The 26,278-nt window shown below is 45.0% G+C and overlaps 1 protein-coding gene across 2 annotated transcripts in view; it reads right to left on the bottom strand.

Annotated features, from left to right (window-relative positions):
- PRKCB (protein kinase C beta) overlaps positions 1–26,278 on the bottom strand; it is a 373,695-nt gene that overhangs the window by 41,274 nt on the left and 306,143 nt on the right. For both annotated transcript variants that reach the window (XM_069570367.1, XM_069570368.1), the window contains exons 10-12: positions 21,541–21,714; positions 5,625–5,716; positions 3,761–3,823 (exon numbers count right to left, since the gene is read on the bottom strand). In XM_069570367.1, the coding sequence (XP_069426468.1) occupies positions 3,761–3,823; positions 5,625–5,716; positions 21,541–21,714 (329 nt within the window). The remainder of the gene's footprint in view (positions 1–3,760; positions 3,824–5,624; positions 5,717–21,540; positions 21,715–26,278) is intronic.

Genomic DNA, 26,278 nt, shown 5'->3' with positions numbered 1-26,278 from the left:
ACCCCATGGACTGTAGCCTACCAGGCTCCTCCATCCATGGGATTTTCCAGGCAAGAGTACTGGAGTACTTCTTCTTCGATGTCAGCCTTCTCTGATGTCAGCCATACCACACCTCTTTTAATGAAAGTTCGTTTCAATCGAGTTGCTGTCATAATTTTCAACTAAAAGAATACAACCTGAAAATATATGTTGGCATCTCCTATCTGTGTCTGTGAGGTCTCTTCATCCATTTGCACTCCACTGTTTACCAACAGCAGCACCATCCTAGGATCTCTACTGCTGTCCATGGTACTACCCATATCCAACCTTCATGCTTCTCTACAAGCCACAGTGGTCTCTGAAGGCCTGCTTAGAACTTAGAAAAGCTAGACTCGGAAGCAATAAATATACCAGGTCTGCATGTGATTTGATTAACAGAGACCCATGACATTTCCCTCAGCCTGACCACATGCCCCTAAACAGGCAGTTGAGGCAACCCCAAAAGTGATGACATCTCTGTCTATTATAGAAAAGGAGCTTCCAGTGCTAAGAGCCAGCAGGTCATGGGGCTGGAGCAAACGGTCACATAATAATGTTTTGATAGTCCACTCCATTCTTTTGTTTAATGCAATAAATCCTCATCTATGCTTCTAAAGGGGGCTGGCCAGATGTCCTCATGTTCACAAATCCATCAAGAGCAAAATCAATACACATTCCAAGGATGGCAATCTACAAATCAGACACTAAGTTTGGAAGTCTTTCATCTTCCCCTCACCCAACATCTCCAGCCGTGGTCCTCAGAGGGGACAAATCTACTATGAGTCCTCACCCTCTTTACTTGAGAGCTGTCCAAATAACCAGAGACCCAAATGAAGAAGAAGGGCATTTATAACATTTAAACGGACTTTGTGTGGATGTGCTCAGTTGCTCAGTCATGTACGACTCCTTGTGACCCTTTGGACTGTAGCCCACCAGGCTCCTCAATCCATGGGATTCTCCAGGCAAGACTACTGGAGTGGGTAGCCATGCCCTCCTCCAGGGGATCTTCTCAAGCCAGAGATCAAACTCGTGTCTCCTGCATTGCAGGTGGATTCTTTACCCGCTGAGCCATCAGGGAAGCCCCTAGAAAGACTCATGAAACCAATCTCTGTCAACTTATAAAACCATTTATCTTCTGTCATGTAAATTTTTTGCAGTTTTCATTTGATTATCAATTGCCGTCTCCACCAAAGTTCCTGATTGTGAGCAACAAAAATCAACTCTGACTATTTCAACCAAAAAAGGAGTTTTTAGAAATGAATTGGGGGAGCTCTGAGAATCTCCAAGAAGGCTGGCGGAGCAGACTTGGAGGCTACGCAGCCATGAACAATGACTAACCAGCACAGAAACGACCCAGTGAGGGCACCCCTGATGCCACCATTGGGTACAGACATTGTCCCTTGTTCCATGAGGCCCTCGTGCTGGACTCTGGGTGCTATTCCTAAGAAGCACTTCCCCTCACACCTCTGGGAACCAGACATAGCTGATGACTACGTCCACTCTCCATCCTACAGGCTCTGCTTCCTGGCCACTAACTTCCGATTCAACGTCTTCAGTGAATGTGACGAGCATCAGAGCCTGAGTTGTGTGTCTGCGCTTCCTATAGGAAGGCTGCAAAAGTATCTGCTGTGTTAAATCTTTAGAGGAAGATATGGACTCCATTCCTACCCACAAATGAAAGGGCTTCAGAGGGTGAGTGGCTTAAAAGAATGACAAATATAATGGAGGAGGAAAGGAAGAATGTACAGTTAGGAGAAAAAGCTTTGCCTTCAGGCATGGTCTAGCACTTAGAATCTTAATCTTTGGATTTTATGACCTGGACCGATGGATCCCAGATTCCAGTCTAGTTCTCTGATATATTAGAAACCTTGCCTTGAATCCCAGACCTGTTGGCAAGAACTCAAATCATTTTCTGTCCTGGTTCCTCCCGTGGGACTGAGTTTTCTTCCAATAAACTTATAGTCCCTTAATTTATCTTCTCAGCAATGCTTAAGTGCCTGATTCTATTCTGGTGGAAGCCCATCCCATAGAGGGGTCAGGTTCAAATGTCAGCACGTAAGGAGAAAATCGTGTAGAGTGAACAGTTACCCATGATCCCCTGTTCTTTGGTTTAAGCACCAGCTGAAGTGATCAACTTGAATGTAGGGGTCTTCATGTCATACGGAAGATAATGTGTACCTCTCAACACCAGAATTACATTCAGTACAAGATGCTCCCACTATGACAGTCAAAGGGGAAGCTGGGGGAGTCAGAGGCTTCACGAGTCCCGTTTCATGCATGCATGGTGACACATGTTCATTGAGGGTGAGCATGACCACACTATTTACAGTTGAAATTATTACGGTCACTCGCTGTTTCTATTTCTTTACTGAGATCAGGGCTGTGCCAGGTAAAGCCACTCTGTTTCTTGACTTTCATTCCTCTGTTATCACGAGCACACAGGCAAAGTGGGGACTCAATGCACTCAGGACCTGCTACCTCAAGGAGTGAAAAAAAGCCCCAGGACTCTGCAGGATTCTGGCAAGGTCCCTCGCCTTCCCTCCCACCAGGGCCAGCAGCCTCACTTCTACCTTCTGCCTTGAGATCACCAAGCTAATCTCTTTATGCCTTTTATTCCCATGTCCTTCAGTTGCTTTAGGAAGACCAGGCTTCCGAGGGTCTTCCCTAACTCTTCAGACCCCAATCTCATGACCTCTATGGAATGTCAGGCAAGCACCACCACCCAGCCCACATCAGCCCCCTCTCCTACTTGACTCCCTCCATAGTACTTCTCACTATAGACAGCATTTTTATGAATTACGGGATCTGTCTCCCACCACTGGAATCTGAGCTCTACAAAGGCTGGCCTTTGTCTGTTTTCTTCACAGTGCATCCCCCCACCTAGAGTAGAGGCCAGTATATGATATGGTGGGCTTTCAAGAAATGTTTATCAAATCTGTGAATCAAATGGACTTTGATGACTCTTCAAGATCTTTTAAACAGACCCTCACTTGGGCCAAGTGTCCTTTGGAAGCCCCGTGCCACATGCCAGCCTCCCTTGTACAACAAACCAGCCCGAGCCTGCACTGGAATGCTTGCATCTATGTGGTATAAGGAGAATTATACACCCTGGACTCACTGACAAATAGCAGCCCCAGGCTCCACAGTCTGCCTTGCATGAGATATAAACTGGGATGAGTCATCCAGCTATGATCATACGCTTGCTCCTCCAAAAACGGGCAAATGCCAAGTCCTGAACTTAATCCTGTCTTTCAGGGCAAGCTACACAGAGATCCATTCCCAAACTGTAGTTACATAGCACAAAAAGAAAGAAAGAGAGTGAGAGAGAGAAAGAAGGAAAGAGAAAGAAAGAAAGAAATTTGTTTCATAATAATATGATCCAGCACATTCTGCCAGCCAAGAGTCTTTGCTTGCTTCCCAAATGTGGGGTCCACGGGGAAGAGAAGGACGTGCTGGGTCCCCAGTGGTTAGCCTCCTCCTCTTAGAGCAAATGGTCTCACATCTGAGGCTCCGAACCATCTTTGGAGGCAGAGTCCATCAAGATCTTCTATCATCATACAGAGCTGCCCAAACTTTGCCAGGGCAGTGGGCGATGCTGCCTGGCAGAGCACATGCCCAAGTTAGTACTGGAGGATTCCTCCCCCACCATGGATTCTAATTTTAAAAGCAGTTAAAGAAAGAGGCAGGGAAGGGAGGAGCCGAGGGAGCCGAGGAGATGGAAAGTACAGCAGTGTTCGCTTACCGGTAAATGATGCCCTTGCTCTGCAAGAAGAACAGACCGATGGCAATTTCTGCAGCGTAAAATCTGAAATTAAAAAAAAAAAAAGCAATGGAGAAATTCAAGGACACCATATGCCCGCAACTCTCAGAATTCAATACAATATTGAACTGAGCATAGGGCATGAATGTCTCACCTTGGATGGTCAACCACACAGCTCATAAAACGAAGTATGGGAGTCTGGATGGATGAACAGGGTTTAGAGAGCTATGAGGTTGCTTTAAGGACCAAATAGGGTGGGCAGAGGTTCAGCAACTGTTTAGTGGGGAGGAGGCCACAGGATATGATGAACTGGCTAGAGAAGGATTGTTTCAGATGACAACAAGTTAAAATATCTCAATGACAACACCTAACATCTGTGGAAGGCTTACCATGGACCTTGTATCATTTCAGGTTATTATCTGATTCAGTCTTGACAATAACCTTATAAGGTAGTGGCTCTGTGGTAAAGAATATGCCTGCCAATGCAAGAGACACAGGTTCAATCCCTGGGTTGGGAAGATCCCCTGGAGAAGGAAATGGCAACCCACTCCAGTATTCTTGCCTGGGAAATCCCATGGACAGAGGAGCCAGGTGGGCTACAATCCATGGGGTCACAAGAAGTCAGACACAACGGAGTGACTAAAGAGCAACAAGGTGCTACAATTACCTCCCTGTTCCTCAAATGAGGAAACTGAGGCTTAGTGACAGGAAATACCCTGACCAAGTTACACAGCTAATACACAGCACATCCAGAATTGGAAACAGCATCTGGCTGAAGTGTTAACTTTTCATTTTCAAAATCTAAGAGAGATTTTGGGAGACCCAGAAAGCCCAGTTGTAAAGGCTGGGCAGGGCTTTGGGGAACTCTGTAAAGTGTCCTGACAATGTGTCTCATATGATAATGGAATAAAGGTCAGTGGTCAATTAGATGTTAGAAGTCCTTTTACTTCTAAGCAACCCATTAGAATTGTGCCAAGACACACAAATGGCATGACCTGGAAGCAGGGGAATGGTAACCCTTCCAGAATCAGTGCTTGTGACCTGGGCAGGGGGGAAGAAAGGGGGCAAGGCTGAGCTGCATGGGCACCAGGAGGCCTCTGCAATGACAGGATGGGGCCCTGGGTGAGCCCTACAGGCTTTCCGGAGGGACAGTAGGAGACCAGCAACCTCCCTAGGAGAGGTTAGCACTGCCGATCCTGTGACTTGCCACACACCCATTCACCAACTGCAGGGAGACCCAGGATGAAATGAGTGTTCCAGACCAAAGAGACCAGCTGCCTTGTGGGCTGAAGGTGATGGAATGGACTCAGCAGGGGAAACAGATTTCCAAAAATCCAGAGTCAGTCTCCCCACTCCAAGAGCCACAGAGTGTAGTCACTATGCAGCTTGAGCTTTCATCTCCCTGGAATGAGGACAGCTAAGAGGGAGCAAGAACGTGAGCAAGGAAGATCTGGGTCAGAATTTTGGGTCTGCCTCACACGAGCTCTGTGACTGTGAGCAAGTCTCTAAAATCTCTGAGCCTGGCACATGGTAAGCTCTTAACCAATATGAGCAAAGGAAAACACAAAGCCTACAGTGACACTCCCCAAGGAATTTTTAGGGCTTTCCTGAAGAGCCAGGGGCAAAACGTGGAGGTCAAGAAATAGCTATGGTTTTCAAGCTTCCAGCTTTTAGCGGGTGTTAAGCAAGAAACAAATAGCCCATCTCAGCAGAACACCCTCTGTCCCGGCCACACATTTCTCTTAAACAAGAAGCCCAAGATATTAAAAATTCTTATTTGGCTAAAAACCCAAAGGAACTAACCACCCACTCATTCATCCCAAGGGAAAAGCACAGGGCCACTTACACGGCGTGAGGCTCCTTGAACCGGCCTACTTGCTGGATGTGGTACATGAGGTCACCGCCGTTTACATACTCCATCACGAAGTACAGGCGATCCTGGGAGGAGACAGCAAAGAGCAAAGTCAGCCTTCTGGAGTTTCTTGGGCCCTGGATGGAGAGCAGGTAATAGCTGAGATTTATGATCCAAACCCCCGGGACTCAATGACAGGCCAGGTGCCTTGATTCCCCAAATGGATTATTTGTGCCATTGGAAGTACACACGTTAACACAGGGAGAACGTGAAATTTTTTAAAAAATCTTTTTGTTTATTTGGCTGTGCTGGTCTTTAGTTGTGGCATGCAAACTCTTAGAAGCAGCATGTGGGATCTAGTTTCCCAATCAGGGATCGAACCCAGGCCCCTCGAATTAAGAGCACAGTCTTAGCCACTGGACCACCAGAAAAGTCTCTGAAATTAAAGAAAAAAAGAATAACACTGGGCTTGCCTGGTGATTTAGTAGCAAAGAATCCGTTTGCCAGTGCAGGAGATACAAGTTCGATTCCTGATCCATGAAGATCCCACATGCTGCAGAGCAACTAAGCGCATGCACCACAGCTACCGCGCCTGTACTCTACCGCCCTGGAGCCGCAGCAAGAGAGGCCACCGCAACGAGAAGCTCGCACACCGCACCTAGAGAGCAGCCCCGACTCACCGCAACTAGCGGAAAGCCCGTGCAACAGTGAAGACCCAGCACAGTAAAAAATAATAATAATAATTAGGAAAAAATTAGTAACGCTAAATTTACTCTCGTTTGTACTGGAAAATACAACCAGCACATCAACCTTGTGACTTAATGGTCATCATTTCAGAGAAAGCTAATTCTAATAAAGGGTGAAGACTACGAAGTGAATAATTGTATGACAGGTAATACGCAGCCGTGGGAGCCAGCCTCCATGAGGCGCCACCTCCGGTGATTTTCACTGCCCGATGTTCACTTCCTGGTGTCGTCCCTTCCCTCTATGAATAGGACTGACTTCTGTAACCAACAGGATACTGTAAAAAAATCCTGTGTGTGGCTTCCAGGACTGGTGATGTTGTGAAATATTTGTTTGGGTTTTATTTATATGTTGGCTGGGTTGCCAATTTAAAAGAGGGATTTGCTGTCAAAAGTCATGAAGCTATTGTCCGGGGCTGTTAGACCAGGAGCGGAGTTAGTAGAGAAGTAATGTGTAGGGCAAAGGGTCCCTATGAAATCAATACAGGATTTCAAGTCTCTCTCCATCACTTATTGGCTGTGTAACTGCTGTTACTTAACCTCTCAAACTTCCAGCTTTTTCTCTGCCTGTAAAGTGGACATGATTCACCTATCCTATAGAGTAGGTATATATATAAAGCATTCAAACATGAGGAGAAGGGGGTGACAGAGGTTGAGATGATCAGATGGCATCATCAACTCAACGGAAATGAGACTGAACAAATTCCAGAAGATAGTGAAGGGCAGGGAAACCTGGCGTGCTGCAGTCTACGGGGTTGCCAAGAGTCAGACATGATTGAGCAACTGAACAACAATATGATGGTGGCCATACAGCAAAGGTTTAATCTACCATTAAAAAAAAAAAAATCTTCCTTACAGTGCACGGAACTTTGTCTTATACATAACAGTCATACGTGCTTTTGTCAAATGTATACTGAGTGTACAATAATTAGGATAACAACCATTCAATAAAGCTACCACCTTGCAAGCACTTGCTATGTGACAAAGCGCTTTATATATTTTCTCTCTCTAAAGAATTCAATGTGACAAGGACTACCATTTCTGGCAGGATTTGAAGCTGGGCAGGTTGGTTTCAGAGTCTACACTTGTAACCTCTTATTATACAGCTGCCTGTATAAGGTTCTCACCCAGACATTGCACGGATGTGTGGGTGTGTCCTCCCGTCTGGGAGCTCTCTGTCCAGGGGAGAATATAGAAATCCAGCCATGTGTCAAAAACGCTGGCAGACCACAAGGGAGAGGTATGGGTTAATCAATTATTTTTGAACTATTGTAGGACTTTCTCACCCCGACGCTACTTCACCCTCTCAACATCTCTAATGAGAGACAGAATTATCACTTCTGTTCTCAGTGTCCAAGGCATATGAGATTTGCAAAAAGGTCACTTACAAGTTAGTGGCAGAGTGGAGACAGTCAGCCAGAACTGCCGACACCCAGCCCCTGGTTCTTAGGGGGTTTTTTTTTTTTGATAGAAAACAAGCCTAAAAATAGCATCTGTCTTTGCTGCACGTTGAAGAGAACCAAAACACTTGCTTTTAAAAATTATTTTTAAAACTAGCAGATGGCATTGGCCAGAGAGAGAGAAGTAAGTGAGGGAGAGATTTCAGGAGCTTGCTTTCTGCTTGGAAGAACTCAACTTGCCCCCCACCCCCCAAACTTATTAGTTAGAATCTCAACATCAGGGAGAGAACTCCAGGGTGGATAATGCTATGTTCTGTGGTCTGTTTCTACCTCGAACTGTATGTGGGGCTCCCCTGAGATCTGTCGTCTCTAAACTGTATCGAGTGTGGTGTTGGCACACTGGTGCTTCAGCTATTAAACGTTACGGCTGGCATCTTGCTGTCCTTTCATTTTCCAAGCAAATACTTAATGATGCCCACTCTATGCCAGGCTCTCCTACTGCCAGAAATGCTGCTGTGAATGATCCGCGGTGCCTGACAGTAAGGATTCCCCAGGCAAGTGGGGAGACCAGACAAACTTCCAAATGGCAACGTTTCCTAAAATGGGGAGGGAGATAATTTTAGGTGGGCTATGGATGCATATGGCTTTACCTTTATAGTTCTGTGTTTATTTTGATGCGTACTGTGAAAAAATATCACTAGCACGTGAAGTCCCTGATTTTACAGCTACTGATTTGAAGAGCCAACTCACTGGAAAAGACCCTGATGCTGGGAAAGGCTGAGGGCAGAAGGAGAAGGGGGCAACAGAGGATGAGATGGTTGGATGGCTTCACTGACTCAATGGACATGAGTTTGAGCAAACTCCAGGAGATGGTGAAGGACAGGGAGGCCTGGGCTGTGCAGTCTATAGGGTCGCAAAAAGTCAGACATGACTGAGCAACTGAACAACACTTCTGGCAAGGGAGAGTAGAATGCACGGAGTTACAAAAGAGGAGATTCAAGCAAGGCAGGGTGGGCCATCCACCCAAACGTCAGTCTTCTCACTTTAAGATCTTTACCGAGTATACCATCTAACTCATTTACTAACATTTACTTATTTTAAAATATTTTTTCATTAACTCACCTTTTTTTTTCAACTTAAACACAGTTACTTAAAAATTTTAAAACTTCATATCAAATTCACAAATGAAGAGTCACTGTTTCCTCTTTTAAAAAAATAAATGCCTACCTGGACTCTGTTGACTCTACACTATAACCAGTCTGCTTTTGGTACATCAATCCCTTAAATGCCTTACTTTAGAAACAAACGTCCCTGTACCACCAAGTTCATCTCCCACTCCAGAGCAAGGAAGATTAGTTTTGGAAAGCACTGCCAAGGGCAAGCTAGAGCCCATCTTGAGCAGGGAAGTGAACTTTTTAGAACTTTAACTGAGCATTTATTTTTGTAAGTCACAGTATCAGGAGTTAAAGGAACAAAATTGATAAGATGCAAGTCTTGCCTGCAGAGAATTCAGAATCTCAGTTCAGACAAAGACATGACTAACTCAAGCCATCATCTAAAGTAAGATGTGTTCAGAGAAACTTCACGACAGGTAGAGAGAGCGAGCTCTGGGGACTTCAGCTCATGAAATGGCCTTCAACCAACACCTCCAATTCTAGCATAATTATTCCCCCTCCCCATAGATAGCTTGCTCAGTTGTGTGATCCAATGGGCTGTAGCCCACCAGACTCCTCTGTCTATGGAATCCTCCAGGTAAGAAAACCAGAATTGGTAGCCATTCCCCTCTTCAGGAGATCTGCCCAACTCAGGGATCGAACCTGGGTAATGTGCATTGCAGGTAGATTCTTTACCATCTGAGCCACCTGGGAAGCCCATTCCTGACCCCCGACCCCCATATTGTCCTAAAATTTGACTTTGTTCTCCTACTGTTTCTATAAAATTATTCCAAGGTTTTAAAGATCGTTCTCCTAGTCATGTGCAGTGGATTTGAATCAGGACCTATCTGCTGGCCTCTCCTACGTGGACATTAGAAAGTAGGTATTGAGTCTGGACTTCAAGTCCAGCTACTTGCTCCTGCTACTTGCTCTGTTTTCCAAAGAGGACTTGTCACAGCTCAAAACATCAGCTCTCACTGCTTTAGGCTGATGAATCTTGACTTCAGTTTCCACCCTCTCCCTTTCTCCTGAGCTCCAGTCGGCTCCAGCTGGCTATAGGACGTTTCTACGTGGGTGTTCCACCGTCAACTCCAATTAAAGGCTCTGAAAGGCAAGCTCACCATCTTTCCCCTCAAACTAGCCAGTCTGCTCAACTTTCAAAGTGTTCCTCCCTAATTGTCCTCGTTATTGTGGTGATTTTTCATTTACACACTGCCCTTGTCCCTGAAGCGTGAAACAACTTCAGTTAATTTTAAATTTCCTTTCCCCATGACCTCTCATGTTCAATCAGTAAATAAATTAAATATCTGTCTGTCACTGCAGCGTGGAAAATGGTTGGATAGCATTTCTCAAATTTGGAGTGTGAGTATGAGGATAATGACTGGGGACTTCCCTGGTGGTCCAGTGATTAAGACTCCATGCTCCCAATGCAGGGGTCCTGGTGGGGAAACTAGATACCACATGCCATAACTGAGACCCAAGGCAGCCAAATAAAAAATAAAATAAAATAATGGCTGCATGTGCAGAGTTCACCAGGGGGGTCATGGAAAGGGCGGGGCATTTAAAGAGATAATCACCGTTCCTCTAAGTCAGCTGAAAGGAGGATGTGACATGATGCCCATGTAACTGCCAGGAGGACACCTGCCACTTTTAATAATGTATCCCGGACAGAGAAAATCAGCAATGTGGGCAATTCTAAGCGTGTACTCTCTCTAAGGTGAGCTGCAGTAAGTGTTAATCTATTTAATGATCTTTAGTGATTTGCCAAGCTGGTCAGTGAGTCAATCCTGTCTGTAAACTGTTCTCTTACTGTAGAGATCCATCTGTTTCTCTCAAGAAGCTGTGCAGTTAAGGGCTCTCGCTGTGGCATGGGCTTGTCTTGAGTGCAAGTCCTAGAGATCCTGCTTACTCTGAGATCTTGCATTAGTTACTTAAACTTCCTCTGCCTCCTTGAAGGGACAGGAACAGCTTCTCCTCCAAAGGAAGTTTGCAAAGATGTAACAGATGATGCGCACAGAGTCCACGCAAACTGGTGGAGCCTCATTCATATGAGGGTGTGACACCTTATTTCCTCTGTATTCTGAAGCCGAAGAATCAGTACCAGAATCATGCAATCTGATGCTCCTCTAACTGCATTTTCAGCTTTCTAAGCTTTGCACTTCCACATAGAAAACAGTTCTCAAGTTCAGTTCAGTCGCTCAGTCGTGTCTGACTCTTTGCAACCCCATGAACTGGGGCTAGGGCCATCTCTCTTCTTCGCTGGAATTCTAGGGACCTTTGATTACTGAATGAATACACAAAGGTCACCATAAAGAGGGCAGAGAGAAGCAGGCTGTGTCCATTCCTACCCATCCCAGCTCTGTATGCCTGGGTTGCATTCCTGGGTCCTTTCTTGCACTCAAGATTCTTGGATGGCTTTAGTTGCCTAAGGCCCAGACACCTATCTGTCCAGCTTCCTCTCCTTGGAGACACTGAATACCCTATTTGTACTGTTAGCAGCAGGCTATGTCCTGCTCCAACCCAATCGATCTCCTTGGACTCAAGATGCTGTCTCCCACCTGACAAGAGCACCAATTATTCCTTCCCTGTAGACACAACTCCTCTTCAAGTTTCCTACTGAACTAGTAGTCAATTACTAGGTGATTGGACTAGGAATAAAACAACTGACCTATGCTGAACCAATCAGATTCTCTTTCCTGAGTATGAATTGGAATGTGGGAATCTGGCGGACAGGCAAACAGGGGCTAGGGAAGCCATGTTACCATGAGCAGGAAGAAACAAAGAAAGCACGGAGAAAGAAACAGAGATTTAGTCTAAAAAGCCTTGAAGTTCTGGATCTTCGTGAGGCTCAGGTATTGCCTTTTGGTCGTTTCTTTCTAATATTTTCTTTGAAATATTTGAAAGAAGGGTATTCTATTTCTTGCAACTCAACCATAGAGACTACTGCCAAGAGCTTCCTACAGCAACACCCTTACATTTAATCATATCCTTGGATACTGCTGCCAACCCAAACTTGACCCTGAATTACAAGGACCCCTTAGACAATCTCCGTGCTCAATGGACATGTCATCAGGAGCCAGCTCTACAAGCGGAATCATTCTCATCCCCTTCCGTGTCCCTTTTTGCATTCTGGGTTGACGTCCCTCCCAGCATGCCTTGCAACTGAGTTCTTGCTGGGCCACAACAGCAAATTTGGGGAGGAAGTAACTTCTGTCCTTCAATGACTCATGAAATCTAATTCTATTTAAAAAAAAAAAAGAAGTGCATATGTTCAATTGAAAAGAAAACATTTAAAATAGATGTTTTGCTAAGGAGACTCAACTGCCTGTGCCCACTGGCAGTTGGGAAATTGCATGAATGTGCCGGGCTGACAACTGTCCCTGGGAAACACTGCAAAAAGGCTGGAGGAAATGCAATCCTTTTGTGCCCAGGCAGCCAGGTGCCCCTACAGCACAGCTCAAATGGGTAGCCTCATTTATTATCTGTTCTGCATTTTGTATACCATCTCTTTTAATCTTCACTTCTTATGTCACTTTAAAGATGATGAAACCAATATTCAGATCTGTTAAGTGAATTCCTGGAAGTCACACAGCCAGGAATCTCAGACCTAGATTTATTTGACTGAGAAGCTCCTACTTACCCCTTTGTACTTCTAGAAAATTTGGCCTAACCCCCATTCTCCTAAGACCAGTTCCTCTAATGAGCAAATCGCTAAAAATTCAACCCCCTTCTGATGGCTTCTGCATCTGTGTATTGATGCAGAAGCTGAAGCTCCAATACTGTGGCCACCTGACCCAAAGAGCCGACTCATTGGAAAAGACCCTGGTACTGGGAAAGACTGAAGGCAGGAGAAGAGGAAGACAGAGGATGAGATGGTAGGATGGCATCGCTAACTCAATGGACAAGAGTTTGAGCAAGCTCCAGGAGATAGAGAAGGGCAGGGAAGCCTGGCATGCTATAGTCCATGGGATTGCAAAGATTTGGACATGACTTAGCGATTGAACAACAATTTCAGTATTAACTTTTGCCACCTTGTGGTACATTCAACACTTTTAAGGTATTTTATCACAGACTCTCCTGAAATAATATAAATTCAAAATGAAGACAATTACCCGCAGGCCCCTCCCTAAATCAAATTAATGTTTTGATTTGTCTATTTCTCTGATTCTTTTCCATGTGCAAATCCAATTTTAACACATTTAGAACAATCTCTTAAATAGAATTTGATATCTTACATCTTCTGTTAAATTGAGCCATGCATATTTTTCAAGGATTTAAAAAATCCAGTTGTCTAAGAATACTTCTGATGTAACTTTGCTTTTCTAAACAAGTTTTTTGAAATTAAATTTGCATCATTTTAAGGATGACAAAAACTGTTTCATACATCGGTGGGGAGTCTTTTTCCCTTTTATCTATTCTGACCACCATCAAGATTCTTTTATTAACAATCTTTTATCTTCCAAATTCTAAGTCTGTAGCAAGAAAAACATATCAAGTGCGCAGCACGCTACACTAGATCTGTCATTTTTTTTTAAAGGTAGCTGATTCATAAAGGAATTCTGGGTCACAAGATACAAAATGACACTCCACTCGGGCTACACTGGCCTGGTCGCTGCTCCTCAAACACGCCAAGCATGTCCCTGCCTGGGGCGTTTACACTCATTCTTCCTGCTGTCTAGAACACTTTGCCCTGAGATATCCACATCCCTCGCTCCCTCATTTGCTCTGGTCTCTGCTCAAATGTCATCCTTATCAGAAACACCGCCCCGATCATCCAATCAAAAATAGCATCTCTGCCTTCATCCATCATCTCTTGCCCCCTTATTTTTTGTTATTATTGTTTATTATCTGTCTCCCCCACTCGAATGTAAATTCCAAAGGAACGGGGGACTTTTATCTCTTCTGTTCATGGATGCATTCTCCCAGTGGTGCAGCTGGGTCCTGACACATTTATGTCAACAAATAAATACTTGTTGACAGAATCAATAAGCATTAGTACCGTCTGCCGACTGGCAGTAATGATCTGACTTCCAGGGCTGCTGGCTTTAGGGATATTGTCTACTCCAGCTCAGGCTCCACCTCCAGAGCACCAGTCTGGGGTCAGGGAAGATGTAGTTCCAGAAGGTGACGACGACCACCTTCCTGGGCTTTCCTGCTCACCTGAGCTGGGCTGATACTGCTCTGTCTCACCTATATGCACGGCTCCCTAAATCTGAAAATCACTCCGACCATAAAGTCTTTCCAATCATAATAATATCCTTCTGAGACAAGTGGGTGATGCTTTCCTAGTGAAATGAACACCTGAAGGGGCATTAGGTCACCTGCCACTCACCGACAGTGTCAAAAATCAAAGTCACAGTGTTAGTCACTCAATTGTGTTCGCCTCTCTGTGACCCCATGGATGGAAGCCCGCCAGGCTCCTCTGTCTGTGGAAGAATACTGGAGTGGGTTGCATTCCCTTCTCCAGGGGACCTTCCCAACCCAGGGATCAAATCCAGGTCTTCTGCACTACAGGCAGATTCTTTACCATCTGAGCCACCACGGAAACTGTCACTTACAGTGTAAGCTGAGCCATTGCAAATTTCTGAGGGTTGGCTTCCTTTGAGGACACATGAACAGTAGTATGTGCTTTTGGTGCCTTTGTTAAAATCAGGCATGATCATGACAGTGAAGATAATTTATAAGCTAGAAAAAGGAATCTGGACGTAAGATGGAAGCAAGCTAGCAAGGCTTCAAGGTTGAGGGTTCTAGAGTCCTACAGAGCAAATCCCAGCCCCCTGTCCCCTTTTCACAGATGAGGGCACTGTGAATGGCAACTGGGAATTGCCATTCCCCCACTCCCACGTGGCATTGCTCAAGTTACTTCTCAGAATACCAGTGCCCTTATCTCTACACCGGGGGCAGTTCCAGGGCTCACCCAGGGTGGTCTCAGGAGGATAAAATGAGAGGTTATCTGCAGAGTGTTGAGTACAGGGTATGACACTCACCGAACACTACTGCCAGCTGCCGCTTTTTATTGTTTTTGTCTGTTAAGGCCATTTTGGTAGCAACTCAACATAATCTATTAGGAAAAACTTGGGTTCTGGGTTCAGCAGTGCTGTGTTGAAGGCAAACTACCCTCCATGTCCCAGATCCTCAATCCTTTCATCTTCAAGGTGGGATGTCAGATAAATCCTTCCACCACAAGATTCTTTGTGAGGCTGGAATGAAGCAGAGTATTCACTGGTCCACACGATGGCAGATGATCGGATGGAAAGTCAGGTTCAGTCCAGGGAGAGAGAGGGGTGGAAAGTGGAGGGATGCAGTAGGGATGATATTTTATGGAGCAGGTTAGGGATGTGGTCGGGGCCCCGCTAAAGCTCAGAGACAGGCTGGCTGCCGGCAGTTCCACCCTAGATGAGTCAGATGAAATGGGAATCAGGGAACATGCACTCAGAAGACCTCACCCTGTAGTGATAAAGTGTAAAGCCCCTTGGAGCCCGGCTGCCTGGCTTCCAATCCTGGCCCTGAAATGTACGAGCTATTATGTATGGCTTTAGTGCCCTCATCTGTGAAATGGGGGTGATGCTGGGACCCATCCAGGGGTCATCATCCATGTGGCTTAAGAGGCTGGACCTGTGTCTCACATATTGTAGGCATTATTCTTGTTTAGTCTCTAGGTCATGTCCAACATTTCTGCAACACCATAGACTGTAGCCTGCCAAGCTCCTCTGCCCAGGGGATTTCCCAAGCAAGAATACTGGGGTGGGTTGCCATTTCCTTCTCCAGGGGATCTTCCCAGACCAGGGATCAAACCCGAGTCTCCTGCTTGGCAGGCAGATTTTTTATTTTTTTAAACCACTGAGTGACCAGGAAGCCCTATTGCATTATCAAATCTCTGAAATAACTTCTGTGCAGAGTACATCATGAGAAACACTGGGCTGGAAGAAGCACAAGCTGGAATCAAGATTGCTGGGAGAAATATCAATAACCTCAGATATGCAGACGACACCATCCTTATGGCAGAAAGTGAAGAGGAACCAAAAGGCCTCTTGATGAAAGTGAAAGAGGAGAGTGAAAAAGTTGGCTTAAAGCTCAACATTCAGAAAACAAAGATCATGGCATCTGGTCCCATCACTTCATGGGAAATAGATGGGGAAACAGTGGAAACAGTGGCAGACTTTATTTTTGGGGGCTCCAAAATCACTGCAGATGATGATTTCAGCCATGAAATTAAAAGATGCTTACTCCTTGGAAGGAAAGTTATGACCAACCTAGATAGCATATTAAAGAGCAGAGACATTACTTTGCCAACAAAGATCCGTCTAGTTAAGGCTATGGTTTTTCCTGTGGTCATGTATGGATGTGAGAGTTGGATTGTGAAGAAGGCTGAGCACCAAAGAATTGATGCTTTTGAACTGTGGTGTTGGAGAAGACTCTTGAGAGTCCCTTGGACTGCAAGGAGATCCAACCAGTCCATCCTAAAGGAGATCAGTCCTGGGTGTTCATTGGAAGGACTGATGCTGAAGCTGAAACTCCAGTACTTTGGCCACCTCATACGAAGAGTTGACTCACTGGGAAAGACTCTGATGCTGGGAGGGATTGGGGGCAGGAGGAAAAGAGGTCGACAGAGGATGAGAGGGTTAGATGGCATAGCCGACTCGATGGACGTGGGTTTGGGTGAACTTCGGGAGTTGGTGATGGACAGGGAGGCCTGGCGTGCTGCGATTCACAACTGAGGGACTGAACTGAACTGAAACTTAAAATACGAGTGCTTAGACAAAGGAAAAAGTAAATAAAAGCATTTCAGTAGGGGCCTTTCACTCAATAAGCATCTGCTGAGTGATGTGGTGTTGGATGTGAGATAGGAGAAGTCTTGGCTTTCCTCTCTGCTGACCCTGCTCAGCCCCCAGGGGCCTTCCACTCAGCTGGCAGGAAATGCATCTCCCTGAGCCAGGCATAACTCTGCTACTTAAAGTTACAGTACTTCTGTTTGTTTATTTTGTTTTTTTAAATTTTGGCCACCACACAAGGCATGTGAGAAGTTACATTTTTTTTCCCTGCAAATACAGACGAGATAATGATTTCATCTGATCCTCACCAACCAGAAAGCAACCAGTTTCATCCCCAGCCTGGATGGGGCCAGTCTTCAAGAGGAGGCCTTTCTCCCCACACAAGACTCCAATCCACTCAATTCTCTTCCCTGTTAATCGCTCTTCCCTGGCAGGTGACGGCTCGTGGAGGGGACCCAGGATGTTGCACCGTTTCCATGCATGCCCAGGCCCTACTCCTCAGTTCCAGAAAGCATACTGAAATTCAAGACTCAACATTAAAAGAAGAGCCTCAAATCCACTCTATCATGTTTAGAACAGTAAATTACAAATGAAGATACTTTACTTATGAGTATTAGTCACCAACGACCAATTTCCCCCAATATCAACACATCCAACTGAAATTGAAAACTGCTGCTCCAAGATAGCCCAGGCTCTTCCTTGAGAACAAGGTCTCCTTCTTAGTCTATTTACCACTGAAACTGTCCTTCATCTGGTGATCTCCACAAGTCAATTTAGGAACTGCCAATAAAAGAGAAGATGTGGGAATGAGGGAGTCTAGAGGTCTAAGGGTCTAGTCGTGACTTGAATACCTCCAGGCTTTAACTCCCCAAGGTAACATTAGAGATTTGGACTTGTAAGATGTATGCCCTTCTCCTTCTCTGCCAAGTCTCATGTGATGTGAATTGTTGCTCACTTAACATTTTTCTTTACAAAGACTCTATTAAGCAAACTTGAGTCACCTTTGGGGCATAACAGTGAACCAATTCAAGAAAACTGTCAAGTAACAGAAAACTCTCATCTATCTATCCTGATTTCTAGATGAACTGTATCACCAGGGGACAAAGAAACAGGTGAGAGAAGTCTCTCTTTATAAAAGCATCCAACTAATAAAGAAAAAGAAATGATAGAATTAGGAAATCACCACCTCACAGTCCTTTATGAATTCATGGACCCAGACACAGAGCATCTCTGGTTGCCAACATACAAAAAGAGGGGCAACTGGACATTATGTGCCTTTGGATTAAAAAAAAACAAACAAAAAACCAGCCACCTGGTTTTACCAAAGGGATCAAACTTGAGTCTTGCCAAACCTCTAGGTTCAGAACCAATTTTCAAAAAACAGGGGACAGAGGAAACAGATACGGTGGCCCTCAGACAGCAATCAGAAAAATTCAGACTGTGAAAATGTTATGGGTCAGACAGCCCAGGCTCTTTAGCAAGTAAAAAAACGATGGAAGGAATGGAGAAGGAAATCATTATATTAACGACACATCAAATTTCTACAAAGTGGAAAGAGTAAACTATCTTATCAAGGGATGATAAAACTTAAGTGGTAAAACTGTAGAGACAGGCAAAGAAGTCAAACTACCATTTGAGGGGAGATGGCGATTAGACACAGAGAAACCTCTGGAGTGGCTGCCAAAGTTCTTTCTTGACCTGGATGGTGGTATATGGAGCTTACCTCTGAAAAAACTCATTATTAAAACACTCATTGTGTATAGTTTCTTTATATTTGTCTTAAAATATCTCAAAATTTAAAAATTAAAAGACTTTATAGTGCTGTCTTAAATGAAAGAAATCTGTAAAAAATATATAAAATAAAAGCAAAACAATGACTTAGAAACTGCTATTTAGGGATTTCCCTGGTGGTCCTGTGGCTATGACTCCATCCTTCCAAAGTAGGGAGTCCAGGTTCGATTCCTGGTCAGGGAACTAGATCCCACATTCCGTAACTAAGAGTTCCATGCCGCAACTAAAGATCCCGCATGCCACAGTAAAGACCCAGCACAGCCTAAATAAATATTTTAAAAGGAAACTGTATACCTATGGCTGATTCATGTTGATGTATGGCAGAAATGAACACAATATTATAAAGTAATTATTCCCCAGTTTAAAGTAAGTAAGTAAAAGAAACTGCTATTTGTCAAAGCTCAGAACCTGCAGCCTGGTCCTCTCTCTCTCTGTTAAAAAGGCAAATGTTAGAAAGATGTTAATGGCCATGCTAGCACCAAATAGTCGGAGAAGGCCATGGCACCCCACTGCGGTACTCTTGCCTGGAAAATCCCATGGACGGAGGAGCCTGGAAGGCTGCAGTCCATGGGGTCACTGAAGGTTGGACACAACTGAGCGACTTCACTTTCACTTTTCACTTTCATGCATTGGAGAAGGAAATGGCAACCCACTCCAGTGTTCTTGCCTAGAGAATCCCAGGGACAGGGGAGCCTGGTGGGCTGCTGTCTATGGGGTCGCACAGAGTCGGACACAACTGAAGTGATTTAGCAGCAGCAGCAGCACTACATAGAAACATCCTCCTCAAGGTACTCAGAAGAATGTACAGTGAACTAAAAAGAACACAATTTAAAATTCATGCAGCATCCAAAATCACCCTTCAAACTGCCCAGCACCATACTGCATGGAGGTACATGCTCCACACACTGGCAAACACGACTTCAGCTCTCTGCCGGCAGCAGAGTGAAAATCTTCTCATAGCCCATTGTCACCAGTAGACCCCGAAAAGAGGCTGGTGGGTCAAAGCCTCCGAAAGAAATACTGCACACATGCTCCTAGAATGTTCCCTCTCTCTTGACCTGTGGCAGGGAGCCTGGGATTCGGGGCAAGGGCCCCAGCAGAAAACCATCCCTTCACCCAAAATGCAGGGAACAACCTGGGGACTCTTTGACTTCTCCAGACTCTGCTATCACAGCAGCGTTCCATTGTTTGCTAATATCCCCATGTCTGTCACCTTTGCTTTAAGAGGAGAAAACAGGACCTAGCTTCTCAAAAAGAGGACCTAGCTTACTCAGCTCTATACCTCAGTACCAGTCCAGGCCAAGGCCAATGTTAAATGTCTGTGAAGTGGATAACCAACATTTATGAGTGTCTGGGGGCTTCCCAGGTGGTGCAATAGTAAAGAATCTGCCTGCCAATGTAGGAGACATGGTTTGATCACTAGGTCAGGAAGATCCCCTGGAGTAGGAGATAGCAACTCACTCCAGTAGTCTTGCCTGGGAAATCCCATGAAGAGAGGAGCCTGGCGGGCTACAGTCCATGGGGTCACAAAAGAGTTGGACATGACTGAGCAATTGAGCTGAACACAAGAGTGTTTACCAGGTAATAAGCACCGTGTTAAGCATGTCTCATGTGCAATCTCATTTCCTCCTCATAGCAACCTTGGATGCAGCTACTATTACCCCTTTACATATGAAGAGACTGAGGCCCAGCAGGGTTGCATAATTTTCTCAAGGCCACTCAGCCAGAAAATGACAAAGCTGAGATGTGAACCCAGGTCCCTCTGACCCCAATATGTATCAAGAAACTCTCACAACAAGGAAGGGGCCAGGTTCTGACTGCCCCTCTCACCACAGGTAGTTTCACAACTAGTGTACAGCCTGCACTGAGAAAACCCATCCCAAACCCAGTCCCGGGTCTTTCTAGGCTGGCGGGGGACTCAGTAGAACTTAGCGGAGCACTGGACTTGGGGATGCTGGAGGAGAAAAGAAACTTTAATGCACACACAACTTACAATAGCATCCCATAGCGCATAGGAGTTGGGTTCTAAAATCAGAATGGAGGGTGCAGACTGGAGCAAGTCAGAATAATCTTGAACGTGCCCTGAAAGCATCTTTAAGACTCTAGGCCTTTGCCCTGCGAAGCTTCCAAAGCAAGAATTAACTCTCATCTCTTTGCATTTTGGCTCTGCCCTGCCTTCCTTCCCCTACTCCCACCCCCTCCACACACACAGTGTCTGGTACCTGGGAAAGGCTCACAGATGAGGCAGATGGCTGAGAAAGCTAGGTCCTATTTCTGAGAAGGTCGTGCTCTTAAAGCAAAGGAGACAGACAGGGGGAGAGTTACCAGTCTATGCAATGGGGGCTGTGACAGCAGAACCCGGTGAATGGGGCCCCAGATTGTGGTCTGATTGCCACAAGCACCTGCTTAGGAATGGAGAGCCAGGTCTAGTATGCACAGGGGGAAGGAAAGAAGTTGTTCAAAGGACGTCTCTCATTCTCACAGATGAAAGTAGAATCACAGTGAATAGCAGATAGTACACAGATTTCCTCTTCTTCTTAGAAGCCTAGCTCTGAGCTCACCCATCCCCTACCCAGGCTGTGCCCCCTGCCCCGGGAGTCCTATGAGGGCCATGCAATCTGCAGCATGGAATCACACATTTATTTGAAGGATCTGGAGGCCCGACCCTGACCCTGTAGGGGCACCCATGAGGACCTGTGCCCTCATCCCCATCTGTAACTGCTGCTAGAACATCTCAGATTGTGGTACTGAAAGTCCTCAGTCCCTGTCCCCAAGTCACCTCTTGCTGCCAGAGGAGGGCCCTGCTCAGTTGGTTATAAAACCAATTGCCTGAGTTTCTTTATCTTTGTTGAAACAGCATCTGCCTCAGGGGAGAGCACTTCTCAGTGGCAACCTCAGAAAAATGCTCCGCGGCCGTCCCTGGGCCTGACAGCTTTCTGTCTCCAGGATGGGAAGGGCCCGGGTGCCTCTAGGGGGTGGCCACTGCTCGAACCACTCTGGCCAAAGCCTGGAAGCCTAGCGGTGGGGGGGTCCGGCCCCCAGGTAGTTACCATGGTCTGGAAGCAGGAATGCAGCTGGGTCAGGAAGGGCGGCTTCCCGGGCAGGGCCAGCACCCGCTTCTCCACCATTGTGCATTCCACGTCATCATCCTGGATGACCACGTCCTTCTTCAGGATCTTCACGGCATACAGCTCATCTGTGCCTTTTCGCTCTGAGAGCATGACCTGCAAGACAGCGGGCATGTCAGTGTAATTGAAGGGGCCCCCAGTGAAGCCACTGGTGGCTAAGGGTCATTCAGATCCGTTCCAAGCTTCTTCCACACGCCCTCAGTGGATGCTGATATGATACATGAAGTTTCCCACGGACCTTGAAACTTGAATGGCTGAACCCAATCGAAAAGAGGGTAGTTCCAAGACAGAGACAGACTCCCCGACATAGAAAACAAATTTATGGTTTCCAAAGGGGAAAGCGGGGGTGGTAGGATAAATTAGGAGCTTGGGATTAACAGAGACACACTACTATATATAAAATCGGTAAATAACAGGGGGCTTCCCAGGTGGCTCCGTGGTAAAGAATTTGCCCATCAAGCAGGAGACTCGGGTTCGATTCCTGGGTCGGGACTATCTCCTGGAAAAGGAAATGGCAACCCACTCCAGTATTCTTGCCTGGGAAATCCCTTGGACAGAGGAGCCTGGCAGGCTATAGTCCATGGGGTCACAAAAGAGTCAGACACAACTTAGCGACTAAACAACAACAAAACAACAAGGATCTACTGTACAGCACAGGGAACTATTCAGTATCTTGTATTAATTATAACCTCTAATGGGAAAAGAATCTAAATAAAGGAATATAGATAATATAAACTGAATCACTCTGCTGTACATCTGAAACTAACACAACATTGTAAATTAACTAGCCTTCAATTTTTCAAAAGAAAACATTTAAAAATAGAAGACAGTTCCAAGAGTGACGAGCATGTATCAAGATATCCCTCTGGGATACGTATCAATGCCCAGTCAAACATAAACCCCGTGAGCGCAAATATCTTTGCCTGTTTTATTCGTTGGTGTACCCACCACGAGCCTGGAATAGTGCCTGGCACACAGCAGATGTTCAAGAAGTATTTGTTGAAGGAAGGAATGATTGAATTCCTGATAAAAACTGAATTGGGGGCAATGGTTCTCTTATTCTTTCAGTTATTTAATATTTACTAAGAGCCTGCTAAGCATGGAGAAACACCATTCGATGAGCAGGCACGTTTCCTGACACTGCATTCCAGGGAGGAAGGAGGACTTTGGACATTAATTACAGGGATGATTAATGTAATATTTTAACATCCCCTCCTGTGTCCTGGGGCTTCCTTCCGCACAGCCATGGACACAATCAGAGCATGTTAATCAGCGTGGCTCGTGACACATCATTATTTTCACTGGTTGTGACTATGCCACAGGGAAGAGTGACCCGCAGGTACCATTCTCAAGAAGCCTCTTAGAAGTATGGGGCAGGACCATGTTGTCCAAGACCTAACCTGGTCTGGGGGCTTCTGAGAAGGCTTCCTGGAAGAAGAGGCAATCAGATCCAAGTAACACACTGCACCCACTGGGTCAGATATTTTGCAGGCAATAATATCAATCACCACATTATTTTGAGTACCATGTGCCAGACAATGAGTGGTTCTCATTTATTATTTCTCATTCACTTTGCCTAAGACTCTGGGAAGTCAGTACCATTAAGAACTGCATTTCATAGAGGAGAGGCAACATAGGGGTGGCCGATGAAGAGGTACAGACTATTAGGTATAAAATAAGCTACAAGGATATACTACACAACACAGGAAATACTGCCAATATTTTATAGTAACTATAAATGGAGTTTAACCTTTGAAACTTGTGAATCACTACAATGCATGCCTGCAACTTATATAATATTGTGTATCAACTATGCTTCAATAATAAACAAACAAAAGTTTTAAATTAATGAATTAAAAAGAAAAGAGCTCTATCTCATAGGTGGCTCACAGAAAGTAAGTAACCTGTGACACCAAAAATTCAGTTAGGGACAGAGCCAGGATTTGAACCCAGTCTACCTGAACTAGAAGAAATGGAATAGCCATCATGGTCAACCAGAGTCTGAAATGCAGTACTTAGATGCAGTCTCAAAAATGACAGGATGATCTCTGTTCGTTTCCAAGGCAAGTCATTCAGTGTCACAGTAATCCAAGCCTATGCTCTGACCAATAATGCTGAAGAAGCTGAAGTTGAATGGTTCTATGAAGATCTATAAGGCCTTCTAGAACTAACACTCACAAAATATGTCCTTTTCATTATAGGGGACTGGAATGCAAAAGTAGGAAGTCAAGAAATACCTGGAGTAAGAGGTAAATTTGGCCTTGGAGTACAGAATAAAGCAGGACAAAGGCTAATAGAGTTTTGCCAAGAGAACGCACTGGTCATAGCAAACACCCTCTTCCAATAACACAAGAGAAGACTCTACACATGGTCATCACCAGATGGTCAATATGAAAATCAGATTGATTATCTTCTTTGCACCCAAAGATGGAGAATCTCTCTCCAGTTAGCAAAAACAAGACTGGGGGCTGACTGTGTCTCAGAACATGAGCTCCTTATTGCCAAATTCAGACTTAAATTGAAGAAAGTAGGGAAAGCCACTAGACCATTCAGGTAAGACCTAAATCAAATTCCTTATGACTATACAGTGGAAGTGAGAAATAGATTTAAGTGATTAGATTGGATAGACAGAGTGCCTGAAGAACTATGGATGAAAGTTCATGACACTGTACAGGAGACAGGGATCAAGACCATCTCCAAGAAAAAGAAATGCAAAAAGGCAAAATGGGTGTCTGAGGAGGTCTTAAAAACAGCTATGAAAAGAACAGAAGTGAAAGGCAAAGGAGAAAAAGAAAGATACACCCATTTGAATTCAGAGTTCCAAAGAATAGCTAGGAGAGATAAGAAAGCCTTCCTCAGTGACCAGTGCAAAGAAATAGAGGAAAACAACAGAATGGGAAAGACTAGAGATCTCTTCAAGAAAATTAGAGATACCAAGGGAATATTTCATGCAAAGATGGGCACAATAAAGGACAGAAATGGTATAGACCTAACAGAAGCGAAAGATATTAAGAAGAGATGGCAAGAATACACAGAGGAACTATACAAAAAAGACCTTCATGACCCAGATAATCACGATGGTGTGATCACTCACCTAGAGCTAGACATCCTAGAATGTAAAGTCAACTGGGCCTTAGGAAGCATCACTATGAACAAAACTAGTGGAGGTGATGGAATTCCAGTTGAGCTATTTCAAATCCTGAAAGATGATGCTCTGAAAGTGCTGCACTCAATATGTGAGCGAATTTGGGAAACTCAGCAGTGGCCACAGGACTGGAAAAGGTCAGTTTTCATTCCAATCCCAAAGAAGGGCAACGTCAAAGAATGCTCAAACTACTGCACAACTGCACTCATCTCACATGCTAGCAAAGTAATGATCAAAATTCTCCAAGCCAGGCTTCAGCAATACATGAACCGTGAACTTCCAGATGTTCAAGCTGGATTTAGAAAAGGCAGAGGAACCAGAGATCAAATTGCCAATACCTGTTGGATCATAGAAAAAGCAAAAGAGTTCCAGAAAAACATCTATTTCTGCTTTATTGACTATGCCAAATCCTTTGGCTGTGTGGACCACAGCAAACTGAGGAAAATTCTTCAAGAGATGGGAATACCAGACCACCTGACCTGCCTCCTGAGAAATCTGTATGCAGGTCAGGAAGCAGCAGTTAGAACTGGACATGGAACAACAGACTGGTTCCAAATCAGGAAAGGAGTAGGTCAAGGCTGTATATTGTCACCCTGCTTATTTAACTTATAGGCAGATCCATCATGAGAAATGCTGGACTGGATGAAGCACAAGGTGGAGTCAAGATTGCTGGGAGAAATATCAATAACCTCAGATATGCAGATGACACCACCCTTATGGCAGAAAGCGAAGAAAAACTAAAGAGCTTCTTGATGAAAGTGAAAGAGGAGAGTGAAAAAGTTGGCTTAAAGCTCAACATTCAGAAAACTAAGATCATGGCATCTGGTCCCATGATGGGAAATTTCCCTTCATGGGAAATAGATGGGGAAATAGTGGAAACAGTGACAGACTTTATTTTGGGGGGCTCCAAAATCACTGCAGATGGTAACTGCAGCCATGAAATTAAGACACTTGCTCTTTGGAAGAAAAGTTATGACCAACCTAGACAGCTTATAAAAAGCAGAGACATTACTTTGCCAACAAAGGTCTGTCTAGTCAAAGCTATGGTTTTTCCAGTGGTCATGTAAAGATGTGAGAGTTGGACTATAAAGCTGAGTGCCAAAGAACTGATGCTTTTGAACTGCGGTGTTGGAAAAGACTCTTGAGAGTCCCTCGGACAGCAAGGAGATCCAACCAGTCCATCCTAATGGAAATCAGTCCTGAATATTCATTGGAAGGACTGATGCTGAGGCTGAAACTCCAATACTTTGTCCACCTGATGCAAAGAACTGACTCATTTGAAAAGATCCTGATTCTGGGAAAGATTGAAGGTGGGAGGAGAAAGGGACAACAGAGGATGAGATGATAGGATGGCATCACCAACTCAATGGACCTGAGTTTGAGTAAACTCCAGCAGTTGGTGATAGACAGGGAGGCCTGGCGTGCTGTGGTCCATGGGGTCGCAAAGAGTCAGACACGACTGAGTGACTGAACTGAACTGAACTGAACCTGACCTCAAGGTCTCTGCCTTTATAC

Source organism: Ovis canadensis, chromosome 24 (assembly GCF_042477335.2).
Source record: "Ovis canadensis isolate MfBH-ARS-UI-01 breed Bighorn chromosome 24, ARS-UI_OviCan_v2, whole genome shotgun sequence".
In the NCBI taxonomy this organism is placed as follows: domain Eukaryota; kingdom Metazoa; phylum Chordata; class Mammalia; order Artiodactyla; family Bovidae; genus Ovis; species Ovis canadensis.
This window is presented reverse-complemented; position numbering and strand designations above follow the sequence as displayed.